The sequence below is a fragment of the Phaseolus vulgaris genome, chromosome 2 (genome assembly GCF_000499845.2).
Source record: "Phaseolus vulgaris cultivar G19833 chromosome 2, P. vulgaris v2.0, whole genome shotgun sequence".
In the NCBI taxonomy this organism is placed as follows: domain Eukaryota; kingdom Viridiplantae; phylum Streptophyta; class Magnoliopsida; order Fabales; family Fabaceae; genus Phaseolus; species Phaseolus vulgaris.
This window is the reverse complement of record NC_023758.2, coordinates 46,575,659-46,596,067: the sequence shown is the minus strand read 5'-3', so window position 1 is coordinate 46,596,067 and position 20,409 is coordinate 46,575,659. Positions and strand designations below refer to the sequence as shown.

The 20,409-nt window shown below is 30.2% G+C and overlaps 4 protein-coding genes across 4 annotated transcripts; 2 read left to right on the top strand and 2 right to left on the bottom strand.

Moving 5' to 3' along the window:
• The first annotated feature begins 3,524 nt into the window (after positions 1 to 3,524).
• Positions 3,525 to 6,260, top strand: LOC137812725 (uncharacterized). The gene is made up of 6 exons (XM_068614900.1): positions 3,525 to 3,723; positions 3,808 to 3,869; positions 4,093 to 4,225; positions 4,614 to 4,686; positions 5,289 to 5,354; positions 5,809 to 6,260. The coding sequence occupies exons 1-6, from the start codon at positions 3,593 to 3,595 to the stop codon at positions 6,019 to 6,021; spliced, it is 678 nt and encodes a 225-aa protein (XP_068471001.1). The 5' UTR covers positions 3,525 to 3,592; the 3' UTR covers positions 6,022 to 6,260.
• A 731-nt stretch (positions 6,261 to 6,991) lies between these two features.
• Positions 6,992 to 8,500, bottom strand: LOC137812724 (uncharacterized). The gene is made up of 2 exons (XM_068614899.1): positions 7,482 to 8,500; positions 6,992 to 7,315 (listed from the first exon to the last, which is right to left on the bottom strand). The coding sequence occupies exons 1-2, from the start codon at positions 8,337 to 8,339 to the stop codon at positions 7,310 to 7,312; spliced, it is 864 nt and encodes a 287-aa protein (XP_068471000.1). The 5' UTR covers positions 8,340 to 8,500; the 3' UTR covers positions 6,992 to 7,309.
• Positions 8,501 to 17,101: 8,601 nt separating this feature from the next.
• On the top strand, positions 17,102 to 18,882 carry LOC137812716 (probable WRKY transcription factor 41). The gene is made up of 3 exons (XM_068614888.1): positions 17,102 to 17,694; positions 17,807 to 17,935; positions 18,049 to 18,882. The coding sequence occupies exons 1-3, from the start codon at positions 17,366 to 17,368 to the stop codon at positions 18,674 to 18,676; spliced, it is 1,086 nt and encodes a 361-aa protein (XP_068470989.1). The 5' UTR covers positions 17,102 to 17,365; the 3' UTR covers positions 18,677 to 18,882.
• LOC137812717 (uncharacterized) lies at positions 18,823 to 19,802 on the bottom strand. Its single transcript, XM_068614889.1, has 3 exons — positions 19,375 to 19,802; positions 19,253 to 19,270; positions 18,823 to 19,173 (listed from the first exon to the last, which is right to left on the bottom strand). The coding sequence occupies exons 1-3, from the start codon at positions 19,718 to 19,720 to the stop codon at positions 18,995 to 18,997; spliced, it is 543 nt and encodes a 180-aa protein (XP_068470990.1). The 5' UTR covers positions 19,721 to 19,802; the 3' UTR covers positions 18,823 to 18,994.
• Positions 19,803 to 20,409: the final 607 nt, after the last annotated feature.

The following is a 20,409-nucleotide window of genomic DNA, read 5'->3' as shown; positions in this document are numbered from 1 at the left end:
CTAATTTTTTTTTATAGCACCCTAGGAGATCTGAATGCGAATGGGTCGTGGTCCCAATATTAAATTTCTCTTGTAGGGGTGTTATTTGTTTATATATTGTGTGTTTGTTTATATATTATTTAAAATTTATAAATATTATATTTTGATAGTTTGAGAGTTAAATATTGTTTTTGACGTTGGAAAAGTTATGGAATGATATGCATTTTTAAATGTTATGTGATTGAATGATATATATTATATACGAATGATGTAAATTGTATGAAATTGATGTCATACATTTGGGATAATGTATGAGTTGTTGTTTGATGGTACGTTAAGTATGAAAAGCCTATGTTTAACGGATATCCTATGGCTTCACTAATGATCTAAGTCATGTAGACTAAGATATTAGGTGGTGAGAAGCTAAGAGAGAGTTCGTACACACCGGGTCCCACTGTTGACACTCAGTATTGGATGTTTAAACTTACCCTGATTCTTTCTATTGGATTTGCTGGTAATCTTTGGGTTATGTGTTAGTATTTGGTAGGGGCATACTTAATGAGTCTTCTGAAAGACGAAGTGGGATTGAAATGAAATCCAATGATTGTGATTGAAAATAGATCCATGTGTGGTCTATATGAATGATGAAATTAGTATTGAAATTTTACATGAAATTACTAAAGAAATGTTTATAAATTATTAGTCTAAATTGGTTCTATTTCCATGAATTGTTATGGATTTTCTTTGCATTAGCTTACCCTTGCTTTTCATGCTGTGTTTGAACTGCGATGACGAGCAGATGATCTTACAGGTGTTGGAGGGTCTGAAGAGCTTTAGGGTGTTGATTTTGAAACCTGTATTGTAAATATTTATATTTCTATAAATCCTAATCATGTATTAGAAATGTTTTGAAAAACTCCAAGTTTGTATAGAAACTGGGAGAACTTTTATTGTAATAGTTATATGTAAATTATGGGGTGTTACACCAATTTAAAAGCTATATTATAAATTTTTATTACTAATAAAAACTAGTTTAAATTTCAATAATTTTCTTTTAATTTATAAGATGATTTTTTAATTTACTCAATATAATAACTAATTTTTTAATATTTAAAATTAATTTTTATTTCACAATTTGTTTACAATAATAATATAACTTTAATGTTAAAGATAAATATAAATAATACAAGAATAACACAAGTATAATGGTTTGAACGGAATTCATAATACGTTAGTTACATGTTAGCGTTTTGAATGATCAAAATATTTTTCATCACTTAAACGAAGAAAAATTGATAAAGAAAATTACATGCTAATGTTTAAATTTTTTAGAAAAATATAGTATGAAGGCCTGAAATCTTGAACTGATAAATCCAGAAAATAATTAACTCTGCCTTTATTTTATGTTGCCCCATGAATTAAAAAAAAAATCGTATTTGGAAAAGGATGAAAAAAGAAGATTGTTTTTCCCTAAAAGGGAGGGTCATGGTCAGCAAAATCCCTCCCACGATTACAATTTCTGTGCCAAAGAACATTGACCGATAAAAAGTAATTTATGATGGGTAAAAGTTAAAAATACTTTACATGCATTAGGTGGACTTAGAAAAAATTTGATAGGACCATAAAATAAGAAACAGATATAAAAAATAAATCTATTATTTTAAAATTAAAATTAAATAATTACAATCTCTAAAAATTCAAAAATTATTTAGCTCTTGTTCAGAAATTATAGAAAAAAAGCTGAAAAGTGATGGAGGCATTGTATAAACATGTCTTAGGCATGGTGAGAGAAAAGACGAACAAGAACACGTGAAGAAATTAAAAACCATAACTGCGAAAAGAGAGAGGAAATATCTTAGCACAGCAAAAGGTTTTGAAAACACTTTATGGTGTGTCTAAGTATTTTTACTAGAATTACGAAGAGAACTTTTTTTTTTCAAAGCAAGTTGAGATTTATTGATGATATTATTTCTAAGTTAAGTAAGAATATTCCTACTTTTAAAATTTGGAAAATATTTTAGGATTTAATTTAAGGTATATTAATTGTTAAGAATGTTGTGTATATTAATGTTGTTAAAATTTTCCGGGAAGATTTATTTTTTTTTCAAAAAATCTTTGAATCTTAGATTCACTTCAAGAAGTTACAGAAGAAAGTAATATTACACAATTTTTAAAAAATTTCTTTTAGCAAGAACTCGAGTTTTTAAGACCTATATCTATAATATTCCTTGCAGTTGTCTTCTGTTAATATTTTTTTAATTAATTTACTCAAAAGTATTAATTAATCAGTTAAAAATATTAATATTATAGATTAAAAAAATTAGCGGGCAACCCATTCTTTGATTAGATGGGTTAGAATTTTCAGCCCATTAAAGTGTGACAAACTAAGGTATATTTTTCTGCACCCCAACACTTTTCTTCTTGCACCCCTATATTTTGTGTAATACAGAATTATCCTTTATAATTTTGGATGTTTCCAGAATAAAGATTCTGTAAGCAAAAGGTATTTCCGAAATAGGGGTTCCGTAAATAAAATATGTTTTTGAAAATAATTTCAGAAGACAAAAAATAATTTCAAAATATTTTTTCCGAAATATATTTTTTTAATTTCTGAAATGATAAATTCACAATTCATAAAATATGTTGTAAAAAGTATGTTCCAAAAATATTTTGGAAAAAATAATCCAGAAGTCATTGTTAAAAGGGATAAAATGGTCGTTTTGGAGAATGATGGGGGTACAGGAAGTCATTTGTTGGGGTGCAGGAGAAATAGCCCAAACTAATTCATCTGGCCTCCTTTTTTATAGATTGGGTCAAATCAAAGTGAACTCCACCTCTTTCTTGTCTCTGAATAAATCTTAATTTAATTCCTTTAATCATTCAATGCTGGTTAGGTTTAAAAAGCTTTATTTTTATTAAAGAAATAAATATTATAAGGACAATTTAATTTAGAGTGTGTGACTTTTGTAACACATAAAATTAATCTTTAAAATTAGAAACACTTCATTAATTAATTTAGTACATAAAATAAGCATTAACTAATCAACCTTATTTCTAACATCATAAAATTATTTAATTTCAGACTCTGAATATCACATCCATGATTTATTTTCCAAAACAAGATAATCCGATGACAAAACAATTCCGAAATTAATTCTGAAAAATGAAGTGTCATAAAGAGTAATTTCTCTATCTACAAAATTTTTCTATACTTGAATACTGATATATTAAACCCCAACATATACTTAAAAGTGTAAATTATTATTCACTTGTAATTAACTTAGTTCTTGAATTTGGTAACTTCAAATCCTTTTGGTTATAATGGTTGGCCCAAACTGATTTACAAATAATAAAATTAATGGCATTGAAGTTGGAAATTAAACTGATAAACACTCTATGAATCAAATAGTTAAATAAAACTATTAAGCATGGTTTATTTTTTATATTTTTTGAAAAACATTTTAAATAAAACTTTCTAAAACACCGAAGGTTTACAGTGCAATCTACGCGCGAAAATTAGTATTTAATTAGGCAGTGAAATTTCGCGGGTTTTGGTTACGCTTACAGAACACAACTGGTTTTGATTCATTGGGGATTTCTCTGTTCCCAAGGCATGGATTTGTCACGTCCTGCAAAACGCCGTTGTCAGAGTAAAGACGTTGAGAGTGAAGCATCAACGTTGTCACCGGTGGTGATCTTCGCTCACGGTGCTGGTGCTCCTTCCTCTTCTGATTGGATGCAAAGGTTACTCTTTTAATAAAATCGAAAAAGGGGTTCATTCTTATTATTGGTTTCATTGTTAAAGATGTATCTCTATTTTTGTGATAGATGGAAGAACATGTTAAAAGAGGCACTGCATGCTGTTGATGTTGTCACCTTTGACTATCCTTGTGAGTTTTTTCTTCTGTATTCCATTTTTTTTTTGTTGGCATTAAAAGGCGCTTAAACCTAAATCATAAAATTTACTAGTAAATATTATCACTGCTCACAACGTTATTGACAATTTTTTTTATGTATAAGTTGTGACCTGTGAGTGATCTCTTGTGGAATGAACCCCCTGATTATTGTGTTGTGTGAACTCTGAAGTTAATTTAATGGGTTTGCCATTGCTAGACATGTCTGGAAAAAAGAGAGCTCCTCCTAAGGCTGAAAAATTGGTGGAGTTTCACTCAAATATTGTGAAGGAAACTGCAACTACGTACCCTGGTCATCCCGTGGTACTTGCAGGCAAATCAATGGGTTCAAGGTTGGTTCTACTATATAGATGTGTGTGTTGTGTATTTAAAGTGGACAGGTTGGAATTGTCGGTTTTAGGAATTAAGGAAGACGAAAAAGATAATGGAGACTTTGATAACATTTTCTTTAGTGTTATAATGTGCTAAAATGTGACAATGTTGTTCATAAGATGTATCTCTAAGCCTAACAAAATAATAACTAAATAGTGATCTATATCATGATATATTAGGAAATATGGGAACTAGAAAAACGAAGAAATCACAAGAGATCATCAAAAGATACATTAAAAATATTCGTTATCTTTTAGATATTGGACATATGGCTTAGGATGTCCCAATTAGGGGGCTTGGTGTCAAGTTATTTACGATGTCATGGATCTTGTGTTTTCTTGGTTGTAGAGTTGGTTGCATGGTGGCAAGCATGGAAGACATTAATGTTTCTGCTGTAGTATGCTTGGGCTACCCATTAAAGGTTTGTTGTTCCTTTTTATGACTTCATGTCAATGTTATCACTACAGTATAAACTGATTGCATATGTTTTTTTGCTCCTTTTGCCTTGGGGTTAGTAATAGTACCGAAGAAGGTTCCCAGCTATTTGTCTATCTTAGGGTATTCTCCTTGCCTCATTTTTTATTTTCTAGATAATTCAAAATCCACTTATCTATTTATTGTTGTTTACTCATGAATCTCTTATTTTTTTTAATATGCCCCAGCATTTTGCTTCTCGTGTCATTTTGGTCTTTCGCTAGCCATCAAATTAATTTGACCAATTTAGTTGATGAAATTGTCCTCCATGGAGCATGTGAGATGATAATCTGAATCCAATAATCTCTACTCTGCTTTTTTTTTTTGAATATTTTCCTTTTTCTTTTGTTGCTGCCATGCTGTATCATTTGCACTTTTGATACTCAGTTTTCTTTTTGAGCAATTGTTGGCATGCCACATCTGCAACATTATAGCTGGTGCATTGGTTTTCTGTGGGTGTTTTGGTAAAACAGTGATTCCATTAGAACTAAAGTACGGATTTAAAATAACATAACTAAGAATGACATTGTTTAGTTGCTAATAATGCAGGGAATCAATGGTGCAGTTAGAGATGAAACATTGTTACAGCTATCAATTCCTACAATGTTTGTACAGGTAGTTTTTTCTTTTCTAGTTTGTCATTAACCATTGTTGTATGGTATAGTCTTATAGTCAACATTCTCGAATTCCATTCTTTTAGGTATGTTTGGATAGGTTTCTCTATAAGTATTTATAGGACGGAAAAATAAGAAGAAAAATGAAACGAGGTTCTCATAAGTTAAAATTAACTTTGTGTATAGGTTAAAAATAAAAATTTAGATATGAGAGAGTTTCTATAAATTAAGTCATGCATAAATTAATGTTAATTTATGAAGAACTTGATTTCATGTTCTTTTCTTATTTTTCTTTCTGTAGGTATTTATTGAGAAACTTGTCCTGATATAGACCCTTAATATATTGTCAAAATTTTCATATTCTATCAGTATGGGTAATCTGTACGGTGCGCAGAAATTGTTGATGTTATCCTAATTAACCTTGTGTGTGTTTATGGTTTATGTGTCTTGTGCAGGGCAGCAAGGATGGTCTCTGTCCACTTGAGAAGTTAGAAGCCACTCGGAAGAAAATGAAAGCACCCAATGACCTGCATGTCATCGATGGTGGTGACCACTCTTTCAAAATTGGTAAGAAGCACCTGCAAGCAAGCAATTCCTCCCAAGATGAAGCTGAAAATGCTGCTGTGCAGGCCATTGCTGCTTTCATTTCCAGGTCTCTTGAAGGATGAAGAATGTCCCTACAATTTGTTACTTTTTAGGATATCAAGGTTTGTATGTTCGGATTGTTGTATCTTGTATGGTAGTAATATAGGTCTTGTTCTTGTAGGTGGGCGGTAGTTATACTTTGTGGAATTCGGTTTTTTTTTTTTTTCCATGTTAGCAGAATACACATCAATTATTGGTCGCTGGAATTGATTAACCTATTATGACTGTTAGTTTTATATGTATCTATGTTTTTGCGTGTTTATATGGGCGTTATCATCTTGGAAAATCACGTTTCTTGCCATGACTTTTCTTTGGATTTTTGTACCAATATAAGCGTGTTTGGTATCCCATCGTGATGTGCATTAAATGTAATATTCGCGTCAAAATTAGTTTAAAGAAGCAGAAGCTGTATATATTTTCTTTTACAGACTGCATCAATTTTGACCCAATGAAATATCAAACATGCACTTGGAGTAATTCCCTGGTGGGAATCATAAGAATTGATTGACTCCAATGAAACATGATTTTATTAAAACATAGATGTTTAAGTATTGTTGGGTATTTATTTTTGCCTCAACCTTGGTTCGACAGTTGGACTTTTAAGTGATTAAAAGTAGCTTTTGCATTAGGATGAAAACTGCAAACTAAATTTATAACCAGCTTGTTCTCAGGATGAAAATATTCGAACGTAAATTACTAAATAAATTTCATTCAAAATTGATTTTGAAAATTCTCATCCAAACCATTTGGAGCAATATTGATTTTGCTTGAAAAAATTTAAACCATTATTCTGTTGTCTAACTGATGCTTTTGCAATGAAGAAAAAATCCAGCTGATCTATGCGCCACTGATAAAAATATCAAAGATATTTATGTACCCATATTCAAGACCACGTATAGAAGTGATTTTTATCTGCATTATAAGCATTCATGGTATAAAAGTCAATTGTAACGTAAATGTTTTTGAAACATAAACTAGTTCACTTAAATACGCTTTTATCTAAAGGAAAATTTGCAAAATTAAATTAAGTTTGCTTACAATTTTCCAAACATTAATCCAAATACAAACTAGGTAACGAAGGGACTGCTAGGTTCTGTGCTGAACAGACCAGTAGTAACTTCAGCTTATATTATTTATCATTTATCACAAGACACACACAACCAAGTGACCTTGGAATTTATTTCTCCCAACTATTTGGGCACGAAAACAGTATCATCAAACCATAAACACACTTATTATTTGTAAAGATGTTATTTCCTTTCGTTGAACAAGCTTTGTTTAGTTGCTTCCTGTTTGCAGCTTCTCGTTTCATCATTTCTGCATGCGCAATAAAAGAACAGAGAAGTCAAGAGTCATCAATGAAATCAACAAAATCTTGTTCTAACCAACATGTACGCATTCAATGTAAAATATTTTCATTTCCATGTGATGATTTTTTAGGATAGACTAGAGTACTCTTCTGCATTTAAGTGCATATAATCACCTTCGTCTGTGGGCACTTTTTACACTTCTCATCATCACTTTCACTATCACTGCTGCTGCTGCTGTTGCTGCTGTTTTTGCCTCCTTCATTGTTGTTATGGCGGGACATGCCATTCTTAATCCTCCGGAACAAGTTCATATCCTTGTTATTGTTGTTGCTGCTGAGCTCTCCATTCTTCTTGCCAAGAGGCCCAAAGCATGAGGTAGTGGTACCATAAGGATAAGAGTCCTCGTCCGTATGGGTGATTTGTGTTTGAACCATGGTAACTGTGATATGGGTTTTGGAGACCCCATGTTTTTTGCCTTGTTGGATCTGAGTTTGGCCATAGTGGTGAGTGTCTGTTTTGGTGCCATTGTGGAGAGTGTCTATTTTGGTGCCATAGTGGTGAGTGTCTGTTTTGGTGCCATTGTGAGTGTCTGTTTTGGTGCCATAGTGGAGAGTGTCTGCTTTGGTGCCATTGTGGTGAGTGTCTGTTTTGGTGCCATTGTGGCATTGCGACTCAACCTGAGTTTGGCTGTAGCATTGAAGTTGAGTTTGGTTGCTTCCATGACGGGCATGCTGCCCTTTGAAAGCCTTGCTTGTTATCTCAGATAACTTTTGGCCAAACGAACTGTGTTGGCTTTTGGGTTGGTAAACTTCAATTGCAGTATTATTGGGTTTGGGTTGGCAAGCTTCACATGCAATATTATTGGTTTTGAGTGGGTATTTTGGTTGGTTAACTTCAGTTGCAGCATTATTGGATTTGTGTGGGCATTTTGGTTGGCTAACTCCAGCTGCAGTATTATTTGGTTTGTGTGGGCATTTTGGTTGGCTAGCTTCAACTGTGGCACTGGGTTTCACACACTGAGCAGAGGCCATTGCAATGGTTTGTGTTGCTCAAATGTGATTTGTTTGTTTTCTTGCAGTTGCATGGTGGCGTCTTAAGGGCCTTTTATTGGCATGGGGAGGGAGGGTGAGGCTCTTCCCTTCCCTCTGGTGGAGAAATAAAATAACAATTCATTTCTGCTTTCTTCAAATATGCTCTCAGGTAAAGCAGGGTTATCATTTTATCATCCAACAAAAATGGAACATATTCTCCACAACATACAAAAAAAATAAACTAAGTGAAAGAACCTAATTTCATGGCATTGGCAGCACCACAGATCTCACAGGCATTTTGATTAAGTTCCCACTCAATTTGTGGACCAAGAATTCAAGAAAATAAAAGCTAGCATGGCATAGCATAGCAAAAGTAGTTTATGAATTCATTGAGAATCGTAAACTTCGCAATCGGAGCTTTAAGCAAGTTTCCTTCAAATTTTTGAGTTAAAAACGATTCGATAAGTTTTATATTTGTATTGTCAGAATCAGAATCTCAATTATTGATTCAAAGCACACAAATTGTTTTAAGCAGCACCTCAACACACTTTGATTTAAGTCTTAAGAGCTAAAAAGTTAAACTACACTAAATTTAAGAGAGAAAAATAAAAATAGAAACCGAAATTAAATTCTTTATAAATTAAAACCAGTTTATACATGAAGAAACTAATTAAAAATAGATTAAAAATAAATTAAAATCAGTTTATAAATTAAAAATAGATTTTGAAAAAACTAATAGAAAATAAGTTCTACAAATTAGTTTATAAATTAATTTTAGTTTATGAAGAATCTGATTTCCTTTTTTGTTTTTTAATTTAATTTTTTTTTCTAATAGAAGTTTTTATAAAATAGTCGTTTAAACATATCCAAAAAAGCTAAAGAACATTTTACCTTTTCGTATGTTTTTAATATATGTCGAATAGAAGTTTTTCCTATTAATAGAAACATTTTAAGATTTCTAATTGTTGCTTATTTATACTTTTGTGTAAGTCCTATTCTTCGTAACTTGATCATTGATAAAATTTATTGGAACAAGGTGTTCATGTGTTGTTTGTTAATATTGAAATCTAGAGTTTGATAGTATTGAATATGCTTGTTTTTCTACAACTTTTAGGTTTCATAAAATCCAGCTTAAAAATTTCTTATCTCGTTAAACTTAGTTTAACTTAGTGTTTATGGATCATAGTGTTATTGAAACTGTGAGCAATGCAAGTAATAAAATAATAATAATAATAATAATATGTCAGATAATTATTTTTTAAATTAAAAACTAAGTATACACATTTTTTCTTGGTTTTTAAAATGAATGTAAACCGTATTAAAATTGAGTGAACAATAATTTTATATCCATCTTATTCCAACACGTTTTATTTAAAATATCGTAAACAAAAATATAAAACTTAATGCATACAAATCATTGCCTTAGTTTTCTATTTTTTTTTTAAATAATAAGAGTTCCTTTATATTTTTTTTAAGTAATAAATTATTATTAATATTTTTTTTTCGTCTTTTTCTCATTTATGAGATGATTCATTATTTACACAGAAAAACCTCAATAATTATTACGTAACTATCACCACTTTACACTAGTGCACATGTAATAGTAATTTTCCTTTCTGACCAATAGGCACACACATTTCAAGTTCATACTTTCTTTTTTATATTTTAAAATAAATTAATTTACTTTAATTTGGTGACATGTTGTTTCAATTAATTAATATCAAAACATATACAAATAAATAAAATAAAATATGAACATATGATTATGATTGAGTAATTGTTTGAATTTTTTTTATCATGTTCTTCATATTTTAATTAAAAACACATAAAAATGATATTATTCTATTATATCAAAATATATTTGAAAATAACATAAAATCAATTATCCAATTATCAAGATCATTTTCTCCTGTACTAATTTAAATATACATATATGATTTTATTTAACTAAAAATACATATAAATATATAAAATACTATAATAAAGAACATATGGATGATCAAACATGATAGAGGCTGGTATACCTGAACCAAACTTAAATTTAAGCCTTAATGAAAAAAAGTTATCATCCAAATAATATTGAATTTATCAGGTAAATCATCAAAACTAAAAATAAAAACATTTCTGAATTCATAATAATTTCTCTATCTCTTATTAGTAATAAAATATGAGAAGAGTATAATTCATAATAATCACCACACATTTAGGCACCTAAATGATTTATTGAGGGATTAGATTCTTCTTTGTTATTTTTATTTATCTATTACAAAGTATAAGTACTTTTTAATCACCACACATTAAAGATCTATAACCTTTCAGATGCATAATTATTAAGATACTTGAATACCATTTTATGACTTTTAAATTCGTATAAAATGATTCTAATAGTATCTGTAATATATAATTATTTATATACAAGAAAACATCTAGAACATGAACCTGGATGCTGCTTTGCACACTAAGGACCACTACCAATAAAAAGGGAGAACGTTAACATAAACAATTTTTCTCCTGTTAAATATATTATTTAATTATAAATTTATATTTTATTATATTTCTTTTTGTTAAAGCGGAAAGAGTTATATACTTGATGTGACTATTTTAATAAAATATTTATATACGGGTGGTGTACGTTGAGACCAAACAGAGTAACCAACATTTACTTGATAATCTAATAAATTAATATTTTAAATTATTCAATTTATTTTTTAATTTAAATATTATTACATTATTAATATTGTAGGCGTTGTTGTTGAATTAAAATTAAATTTTAGTTTCGGTAATATGTTATACTAACATATTAAGAGAAATTTCTAGAGTTTTGTTGTTGTTGAGAATAACACAATAAGATTTGTACTGGTTTAAGTTTTGTCTTTTCTGTGTTGTGTTGGCTTATTCAATCAGACACTATAAAGAATTTAACAACAAAGAGTTTTATTCATAATGGGAAGGTCGATCATATCACACTTACATGCATTTATTTTTAACATATCTCAATCTCAGACTTGCACCATAACCAAGGTACAAGCTTTATTTTCATCAAATACATTATTGATGTTTATTTTTAAGTACTTTTATCTATAAAGTTTTTTGGTTTTCTTCAATGATCACACACATTGACCCTCCGAGACTGAGTTCTGATCCTCATCATCCAACTCCACTTATTATTATTACTAGAACATGCTCAATTTCAGTCCTGCATAAAGTATCAGAAATCAAGTTAACTCACTGCATCACACTACAACACAACCAATATAATATTTGATATAAAAGTTACTTGCCTTCCTCTTGCGGCAGTTTTCATTGTCACTCTCACTGTCACTCTCACTCTCACTGCTACTGCTGCTGCTACCGTCGCGTTCTGAAAAGCGATTCTTGATATTCTGCACCAGACCTTTCTTCTGTCCCTTCTTATTTGTGGTGTCTTGGATTTTTGTGTTGGTCAGTGTTTTGTTGCAACTGCATTGTGTTGCAGTTTTGGTGGTTGGGTGCCCTGAATGGGAATGCAGTTTGGCTTGGGAAGAGCATTGGGTGGTGTGTTTGACCTCATTGGGGTGGTTATGGTGCCCTTTGAAGAGCTCAGAAACCTTCTGACCAAAGGAGGGGTGCTGGTTTTTCTGTTGGTAGTTCTGTTGGTAGGTTTGTTGGGTGGTTCTGTTGCACTGTGCGGAGGCCATTGGTGGTAAAGTGTGGTGTTTCTTAGTAAGTTGTTTTGTTTGGTAGTTGGTGATGATTTGCAAGGTTTGAGAGTAAGTAGTTCTTATATAGAAGAAGACATGCATTGATTTTCGTTGAGTTCCATCACTGAACAAACATGGAATCTCCTTTTTCTTGGTGGGATTAAGAATACTGCAATGTTTTCGTATCATATTATATTCTATCATGTCACTACCTTTTTTTTCGCATTTTTTTCTCCACCGAATATGTACCAAATTAATTTCGTGCAGAGGATCAACAAAATAGAGCAGAGGCATAGCATCTAATATATATATTATTTAAATTAGAAAATTTATACTCACACTTTTTTTTTTCTTTTTATTATCTTTCATTTCATCCTAAAATAAAATAATAAAATAAAAACCAATTTTAAAAACAAAAATAATTAATTGTTAATTTAAAAAAAAAACTTTTAATTTTAAAATTAGTTTCTATTATTATTTTAAAAGTGGTATCTAATTAGCTATCAAACAATTTTGCTACTAAATTTAGAATATAAATAATTGGTAGTTAAAACCTTATTAGCTAATTAAATATCAATTTAAAAATTACTTAACAATAATAAAAATTAATTTAAATTTTCTTTTTTAATTTTTAAAATTGTGTCTAATTTAGTCATAGCAACTAATTATTCTTAGTATTTTTCTATTTTATGATTTTCTTGTAGTGTTTGTATAATAAATTTAATATTGTATTTTTTAATTTTAGTATTACAAGTAAAATATAATTAGATATCGTATTATGAATTTCATTTGAGTTTCTCAATGATTTATTTTTGTCAAAAAAGATATTAATTATTTTACTACATTTTTTTTTTCATTTACGAAATTCAGGATCAAATTTATTTAAAATATTCGAAATCCATTTCACTCGTACAAAGAATGCATTACTATGAATTTCTCTCAGTTGTTATATTATATGAATTGAGAATAATAGAACGTAAAGCAAAAACTTAAAAGACACGGGCAATTAATATGATCGGTCAATATAATTTGTCATATTTTATGCATTTTTATTACTTAAATACACAAATTCTAGAATATACTATGCCTAACATATATAATCGCTTTTAGAAAATTTCTATTTAATTTTTTTTATCTTTTTTGTATTTATATGCATCTCAGAAATACTTTTAAAAAATCACCACAAGTTTGTGTTAAAAAGAAAGTTTCCTTTTAGTATCATCTTTGCACTATTTTACGTTTTGTGGGTGAAAAAATCACAAAAATAGATAAATAGTATGTAAAACATGATTTTGTTTTTATTTTTTAATTAAAATAATCGAAGTTGTGTTTTAAAATTTAATTTTAGATTTTCTTTTATTTAAAAAAAATATCGAAATAGTGTTTTGAAAAATATTTTAATATTTAAACATAAGTTTCAAAATACGATTTTTATTTTCTTAAAATTATATTTTTATGAATTTGTTAACAAATTTACCATGAAACCTGAAAAAAAAAAACACCACCGTATATTTGGTAGTGATCACTTTTGAGTCACCCTTCATACGCAATCCTAAATTAGCCTTCAAATTTTTTTAAAAAAAAAACTACATCTGCTCCTTAATACAAGACACTTCTAAGTTTTTTTTTTCCAAAAAGTTTATATATGTTGTAACAATAAAAATAAGTAATTTAGTTGAATTTAATTTTTTTTACTAATGTATTAAATTAACTTTTATTATTTATGAGTTTTAAAATTCTTTTCTCATTATTCATTAATACAAAGTACAAAAACTCATATTATTTAGTAAAAATAAAGATAAAATTATAAAATATTTTAGCAAAAGGATCACTAATTTTTTTCTAAATTTGTAAAATTAACAAATATTTCTTTTGCGTGATTGGAGGCGAATGGAAGCATCTTGATTCATACCAATTATTGGAGCTGCTGAAAGGCATATTAATATGGGTGAGATGATGCATAAAACAACAGTTTATTCATACTAAAATTTATGACAAATTTTCATAGAAAACCTATGATAAATAAATATTTCATTTTATGGTGTAATCAAAACCATTTTTCAGATTAATGATAAATGATCTACCTTTTGACTTCTATTTGTGAAAAGTTTTGAACACTTAAAAGAGTTTAACTTTCAATTATGAACATTCTAATTATAATAAAGCCAAAGTGGAAAACTGTGAATAATTTGGCAGCTAGAATGTGTAGACCCTTTTATTCAAAGTCTATAATAATGAAACATTCAAATGTTGACTTTAAGAAACACAATGCAAACAAATTCTATGGAAAGCATGCATCATTTCCATTTAAACCTTAAAAAATAATAGAAAGCAAATGCTAACAAATAGATAATGATGTTTGGGTTTGAATTCAGAAGTTACTCATGTAAGTATGTGAGAAAGAAAGCTTTTAGTTTCGAACAAATTTATCAAGCTTTTGGTTTTGGACATATTTATAATTACAGTTTTTTTCTAGTTTAGTCTATTTAATTCAAAAGCTAATGAAACAAAATTATTATTAATAAAATAAAATATAAAAAATTCTAAATATATAAATTCAATGATATTATTTATTATAAATCATAAATAAAACCTAAAAAGTTCGAGAAGTGCAACTCGATGAAAACTCCGTAATGTGCACTTACAAAAGACTTTCTGATATGTTTAAGTCAATAGGATTACAAAATATAAATTTTTAACTTTAAATCTAAGCTATATGAGACTCTATTTACAACACCACCGGAACAATATATTAATATATGACACAATAAAATAGATTTAGAAGATTCTATTAAATTTTAAACTTGAATATTGACATTTTTTATATTTAAAATATCATAATATCGATGAATTTTATTGTTTTATATAAGAAAGCAGAACCATCTCAAACTTCCATAAGCACGTATTTTTCTCCTAAAACCCCATATGCAACCAAGAAAGTTGCATATCAACCCCTTAAACCTTATATACAACCCAAAAGAAGCTTTCACCAATTGATCTAAGTAACCAATTAATAATTTAAAAAATTAATAAACTAAAATTTAGTTTTCTATTTCATAATATTTAAAATATAACTTTAAATACAATTGCCACCATTTATGAACTTCAAAACCTTTTGTCTAAAATTCATAGAAACACGTCTTATATTTTAAACTTATAAAAAACAGGAACTAGCCGCAATCTATTAGTTTTTAAAGTTATTTTCTTAATTTCTAAAAAAAAAATCAAATATTTTCTTATCATACTTATGATGCGTTTTAGTAGAAAAATTGAGGAACCATCGTCATTAAGAATGATGATCTGGCGTTATGTTATTTAATATTAATATTTTCTATTTTTGTTGTGTTAAGTGTATTTCAAAAAAATTGTACTTAATTATTTAGACTTATACGTAAGTTAAGATGTTTGAAATCTAAGTATTAATTAGTAATTTAAAATATATAATATACTAATTTGAATTAATAATTAAAATGTAACATTAAATCAAATGTAACTTCAAGAATATATAACCTTAAGTGCGTAAAAATATTTTTAAAATAATTTACTAATACAATCATTTTATAATTTAAATTATAAAAATAATTATTTGCATAGATAAATTATTATATTTTGTATAATAAATTTAATATGTATTGATATAGTAAAAAAAATATTTACTCGACAGTTACTGATATTTATTTTAGATGTATGTAGAATTCGAGTATATTTTGTCATCTCTACTCACTTTTTTCTTTCTTTCTACAAACACACCCTAAAATATCTCTCAGTAAATTAAGATAAAAAAGGGGTTTTTCAGCTTCATTCATAAGTAATATAAACTTGTTTTACCAGAATAGTATTAAACTTCATTAATATACTCTAAAGGTATCATAGTTGCTGTTAAATATGTGTGTAGAAAACTTAATAATTTTAAAACTATTTTTTAAATCCAATTTAATTTATTCTAACGTGTAATATAGTTTTTAAAATATAAGTATGGTTACAATATTACATAATCTAAAGTATCAATTTATCAATAATTTAGCATGCCTTATTATCATAACGTTTCAATGGATACACTTACAAAATTTATGTTCTAAACAAATTATTCAGAAAAATAAGTGTTCAGTACTTTGCTATATTACTATTTTAACAAACTAAAATGATGAGTTAAATTTATTAGAATTCATATTTTTTTACGTAATGAGCCTGTCATACCCCTATGCTTATAATTATATTAAAATTTATTAATCTAACCATTCATTTAAGAATTTTCATTGATAAATCAAATATAAAAAATTTCTAATAATTTAAACAGTATTTAACCCTTCATTGTCTGATTTTAATAATACATCTTTAAAAATTGCATTATTATTATTAGATTCAACAAATTCCCTTTTTAAAAAAAGTTATTAGGAAAGTTTGCAAAATATATAATTCTCATGTGAATCCTTTTCTTTTTCTTTATATGTACATACAGAAGTTTTTTGCTATCATGTGTGAAGTGTGAAATATCTATCCATGTCGGAAACCTGATTATTTATGATTGGCAAAGAATCACATTTTTCTCCTTCACAAAATTAGCCCTGGTTACTCAAGATATCGAAACTTGTTTACACTTAAAGAAACCTAATAGATGGAGAAAAATGTTTTGAAGTAATTAACATAAAAAAAAAATAAAAAAATTGAATAATAAGATATTTGATGATTGAGAGCATTTGGCATGAAGGCAAGAAGCAAAGAGTATGAAAGTGTGTATGTATTTTATGTTGACTTAGGCGAATGGTGAGAGAAAATGAAGCAAGAAATTGAGTTGATGAGGTTTGAAAATTCTGTGTTCTGGTCCCTCTCTTCACTAAAATTCTTCAATAATTAAATCATACCTCGCAGGAACATCAAAATATCATTAACCAATAATAACTTAACCAGATGAGGTGGACTCGGTCAGATTTCCTATTCTCCACACTTTCCACTGACCAAATATCGGTCTCAGCTGAAAAACTCGCTTTTCTCAGTCAAACTTGGACTTTCAACTCTCCAACCTTTTGCTCCTTTTTTCCAACTCAAACCACCCTTTATATACAAGGACTTCATTCACCCCAAAAAAACCATACCTTAACCTCATTTGGATTTCCTCCTCCACGTCAAACCACAAATCCTAATTCTGGCTACGTCCATGGTCATTGTTTACTATAATACTTCACCACTTCACAAATTTCTTCAGCTTCAAACTCTACTGCAGAAAAAGAAACTATTGGTTCTAGATCCAAGTGCCTTTCCAGAGTAGAAGTGAGACTGTTGGGCATGAGATAAACATCAAGCACTGTCATCTCCTATCATTGTCACTATTATTATAAACAACACAAAATGGAGAGTGAATGGAGCTGGGAGCAGAACACACTCATCAATGAGTTAATTCAGGGGATGGAGCTAGCAAGGAAGTTGAAGGAAGACTTGAGGATGCCGTATTCAGTTGACTCGAGAGATATGCTGGTGCAGAGGATAGTATCTTCTTATGAAAAGGCTCTACTCATTCTAAGGTGCAATGCACCAATTTCTGAGTTGCAGGCCACGAGTCAAGCGACTGCAACTTTGTTACCAGAGTCCCCAATATCTGTCCATGGAAGTCCTCTGAGTGAGGATGTTGATGGGGCCATCAAGGATCACAAAGAAATTCAACATGATGCAAAGAAAAGGTGAATATTACTAGACAGCCTTGGTAGCAGTTTTCTGCCACATAAAACATAAACTATGTCTGATTATTATACTTAAAATCCTAACAAATTATTTATTTTTTATTGACTTCAGAAAGATAACGCCCAAATGGATGGATCATGTAAGAGTGAGCTGTGATAGTGGCCTTGAAGGGCCACAAGAAGATGGCTACAACTGGAGAAAATATGGTCAAAAAGACATCCTCGGAGCCAAATATCCCAGGTGAGGGGATTTCCAGTAATCATGCTTTAGAAGATAATGATAAATATAATTAAGGATAAAATTGACTTGACCAAGGGCACCTTCTAATTCACAACCCATTGTATCACTTGCAGAAGTTACTATAGGTGCACCTTCCGCAACACACAGGGCTGTTGGGCCACGAAGCAAGTGCAGAGATCAGATGAAGATCCCACAATATTCGACATAACCTACAGAGGAAAGCATACCTGTTCTCAAGGAAACAACACTGTTTTGCCACCTAAGTCACCAGACAAACAAGAGAAGACACACATTCATAACATTGACATTCACCATGCACAGGCATCACAAGAAAGCCTTCCGAAGTTCAGAAACATCATGTCTGTCAACACAGAAAAACTAGACAATGGAGATACGGCATATCCTTTCACTTTCCCTTCGACTTCATCTGGATGCATGAAACAATACAACCACAGCTTTATTCCTTTGACCCTTGAGAATGAGTACTTCTTGAGCGATCAATACCAAACGTACCTGTTATCTCCAACAACACCAGAATCGAACTATTTACCATCTCCAACTTTCCAGATTAATGAGTTTGATGGAATCTACAACAAGCGTTATTCAGAATCAGATATTAACGAGATCATTTCCACCAACACATCAGCAACCAATTCTCCAATTCCCGATTTCAATTTCTCACTTGATCCAGCGGAAATTGACCCGAATTTCCCTTTCAACACCCCAGGATTTTTCTCCTGAATGGAACACTATAAGCATATAGTCTTCCTAAAATAGGACAATTCCAGACAGATGTAGAATTTTATAATAAATCAGCAACTGCAGCACTTATAAATGTCATTGCTTTTAGTCAATATTAGAATTACAATTTTGGCACAGTTTAGCAATTAGTAGAATGTACTTTCAAGTTAATAGGAGCTCCAAATTTGCATTGCTATTTGGTACAACCCAAAGCCCCGTCTTTAATGTTCCATTCCATTCCAATTAACGATTTAATTACAGACTGATCTAACAATATTAACAACAAATTACTTCAAATATAAACCGGTGTTCCTTCTTTTACTCCTCCAAGCTTGAATTAGGAGTAGATGAAGTTTCATCGTCTCGTGAATTTCCAATTTTTCTGAGACCCTCTCTGAGGCCCAACACAATGAACAAGTTAGTGAGAGTTAGAAGCGACTCAGCCCCGCCATGTAACCAGTCGACATTGGACAAAGAAGTTCCATAATGCACCTTGGCTGTAGTAAGGAACACAAATCACACACCCATCTTCTTTAAATTTAGCATCATTTTTGAAGAAATTAACTTAAAACTCACCGTAAATTCCAGCTGGTACTGTTCAATTTCGCGGAGCCATGACAAAAAAGATTGAAAACATATGAAATCAGATAGGGTAGTAGAATTGAAGCAACGAAAGAGACACGGAGAGAGAAACTGACTTGTAGCGCCGACAAAGGCGAGCAGGAAGTAGAAGCCAAAAAGGGTGAGGTTTGGAGCGGTCTTGGACTTGGTAATGAAGTATAAGAATCCGATGTAGGGAAACAAAGAGAACGCGAAAAGCTGAGAAGCTATGCTCTGTGAATCAATGGTGGGTGCCCATGGATCAACCGGCAACGGCAACCCGCACACGATCCCTGCTCTTCTTCCGTTACAAGGGTTCCATTTGGTGCTTCCTCTGAGGCTGTTTAGGTGGCCCTTTTGCAGAAAGCTGGTTGGAGGGTTCAAAAAGCTGGGGGCTTTACAGAGGGACGCCAGGGGCAGGGACAACGACAACGACAACTTCATGGTACCTGCAATTTCACTACTCTCTCTCTGCTCTATCTCATCTCTTCCTTCATGCAACACCACCGCCACAGTTCAATTCCGCAAGCTGTTTCCCAAATGGGCTGGGCTCCTTCTCAGTACCATCAAACGCCTCTATTGGGCTCGTCTTTCTTTAACACAATTATCCTTTTCTTCCTGTCACCTCTATAAATCACACCAAACGATTTTGTTCTTAAAGAATACATTATTTATTCTACGATAAAAAAAATTGTATTTTTTCTATTTATATCTTTCGAATTAAATTTTACATAGATGAAGTTATTCAATTGTTGAAAGTCAATGGAGATTCATATGACTTTGTTTATGGTTTGAAATATAATATGGTATTTCGGGTCATATGAATTTACCCTGTCATACTAGATGATGAGATATTGAGATGTTTATGCGCATGGTTGTGTGGATTCACAACTAGTAGTATGACAGGTGCATGTCTCAGAATTCTAATTTCAATATACAAGTCTTAAAAATAGCTAGCTTACCCTGTGTTTTGATTTGTGTTTGTTTTTCATTAATCTGTGATGATAGTGTTAATTTACATGGGAGCACATAAAATTGGATGAAGTTGCAGGTAAGAGAGGTCCTCAATGAGCAGCTAGAGAAACATATGTTTTTATGTTAAATGTTTGTAAACTTTTGTTTATATATTAAAT

Bases quoted from the DNA above. Each gene is read 5' to 3' on its own strand.
- LOC137812717 (XM_068614889.1), bottom strand. From the start codon at position 19,720: ATGAAGTTGTCGTTGTCGTTGTCCCTGCCCCTGGCGTCCCTCTGTAAA.
- LOC137812716 (XM_068614888.1), top strand. From the start codon at position 17,366: ATGGAGAGTGAATGGAGCTGGGAGCAGAACACACTCATCAATGAGTTA. The intron at 17,695-17,806 runs GTGAATATTACT...TATTGACTTCAG, and splicing joins CAACATGATGCAAAGAAAAG to AAAGATAACGCCCAAATGGA. The intron at 17,936-18,048 runs GTGAGGGGATTT...TATCACTTGCAG, and splicing joins CTCGGAGCCAAATATCCCAG to AAGTTACTATAGGTGCACCT.
- LOC137812725 (XM_068614900.1), top strand. From the start codon at position 3,593: ATGGATTTGTCACGTCCTGCAAAACGCCGTTGTCAGAGTAAAGACGTT. The intron at 4,226-4,613 runs GTTGGTTCTACT...TCTTGGTTGTAG, and splicing joins GGCAAATCAATGGGTTCAAG to AGTTGGTTGCATGGTGGCAA. The intron at 4,687-5,288 runs GTTTGTTGTTCC...CTAATAATGCAG, and splicing joins GCTTGGGCTACCCATTAAAG to GGAATCAATGGTGCAGTTAG.
- LOC137812724 (XM_068614899.1), bottom strand. From the start codon at position 8,339: ATGGCCTCTGCTCAGTGTGTGAAACCCAGTGCCACAGTTGAAGCTAGC.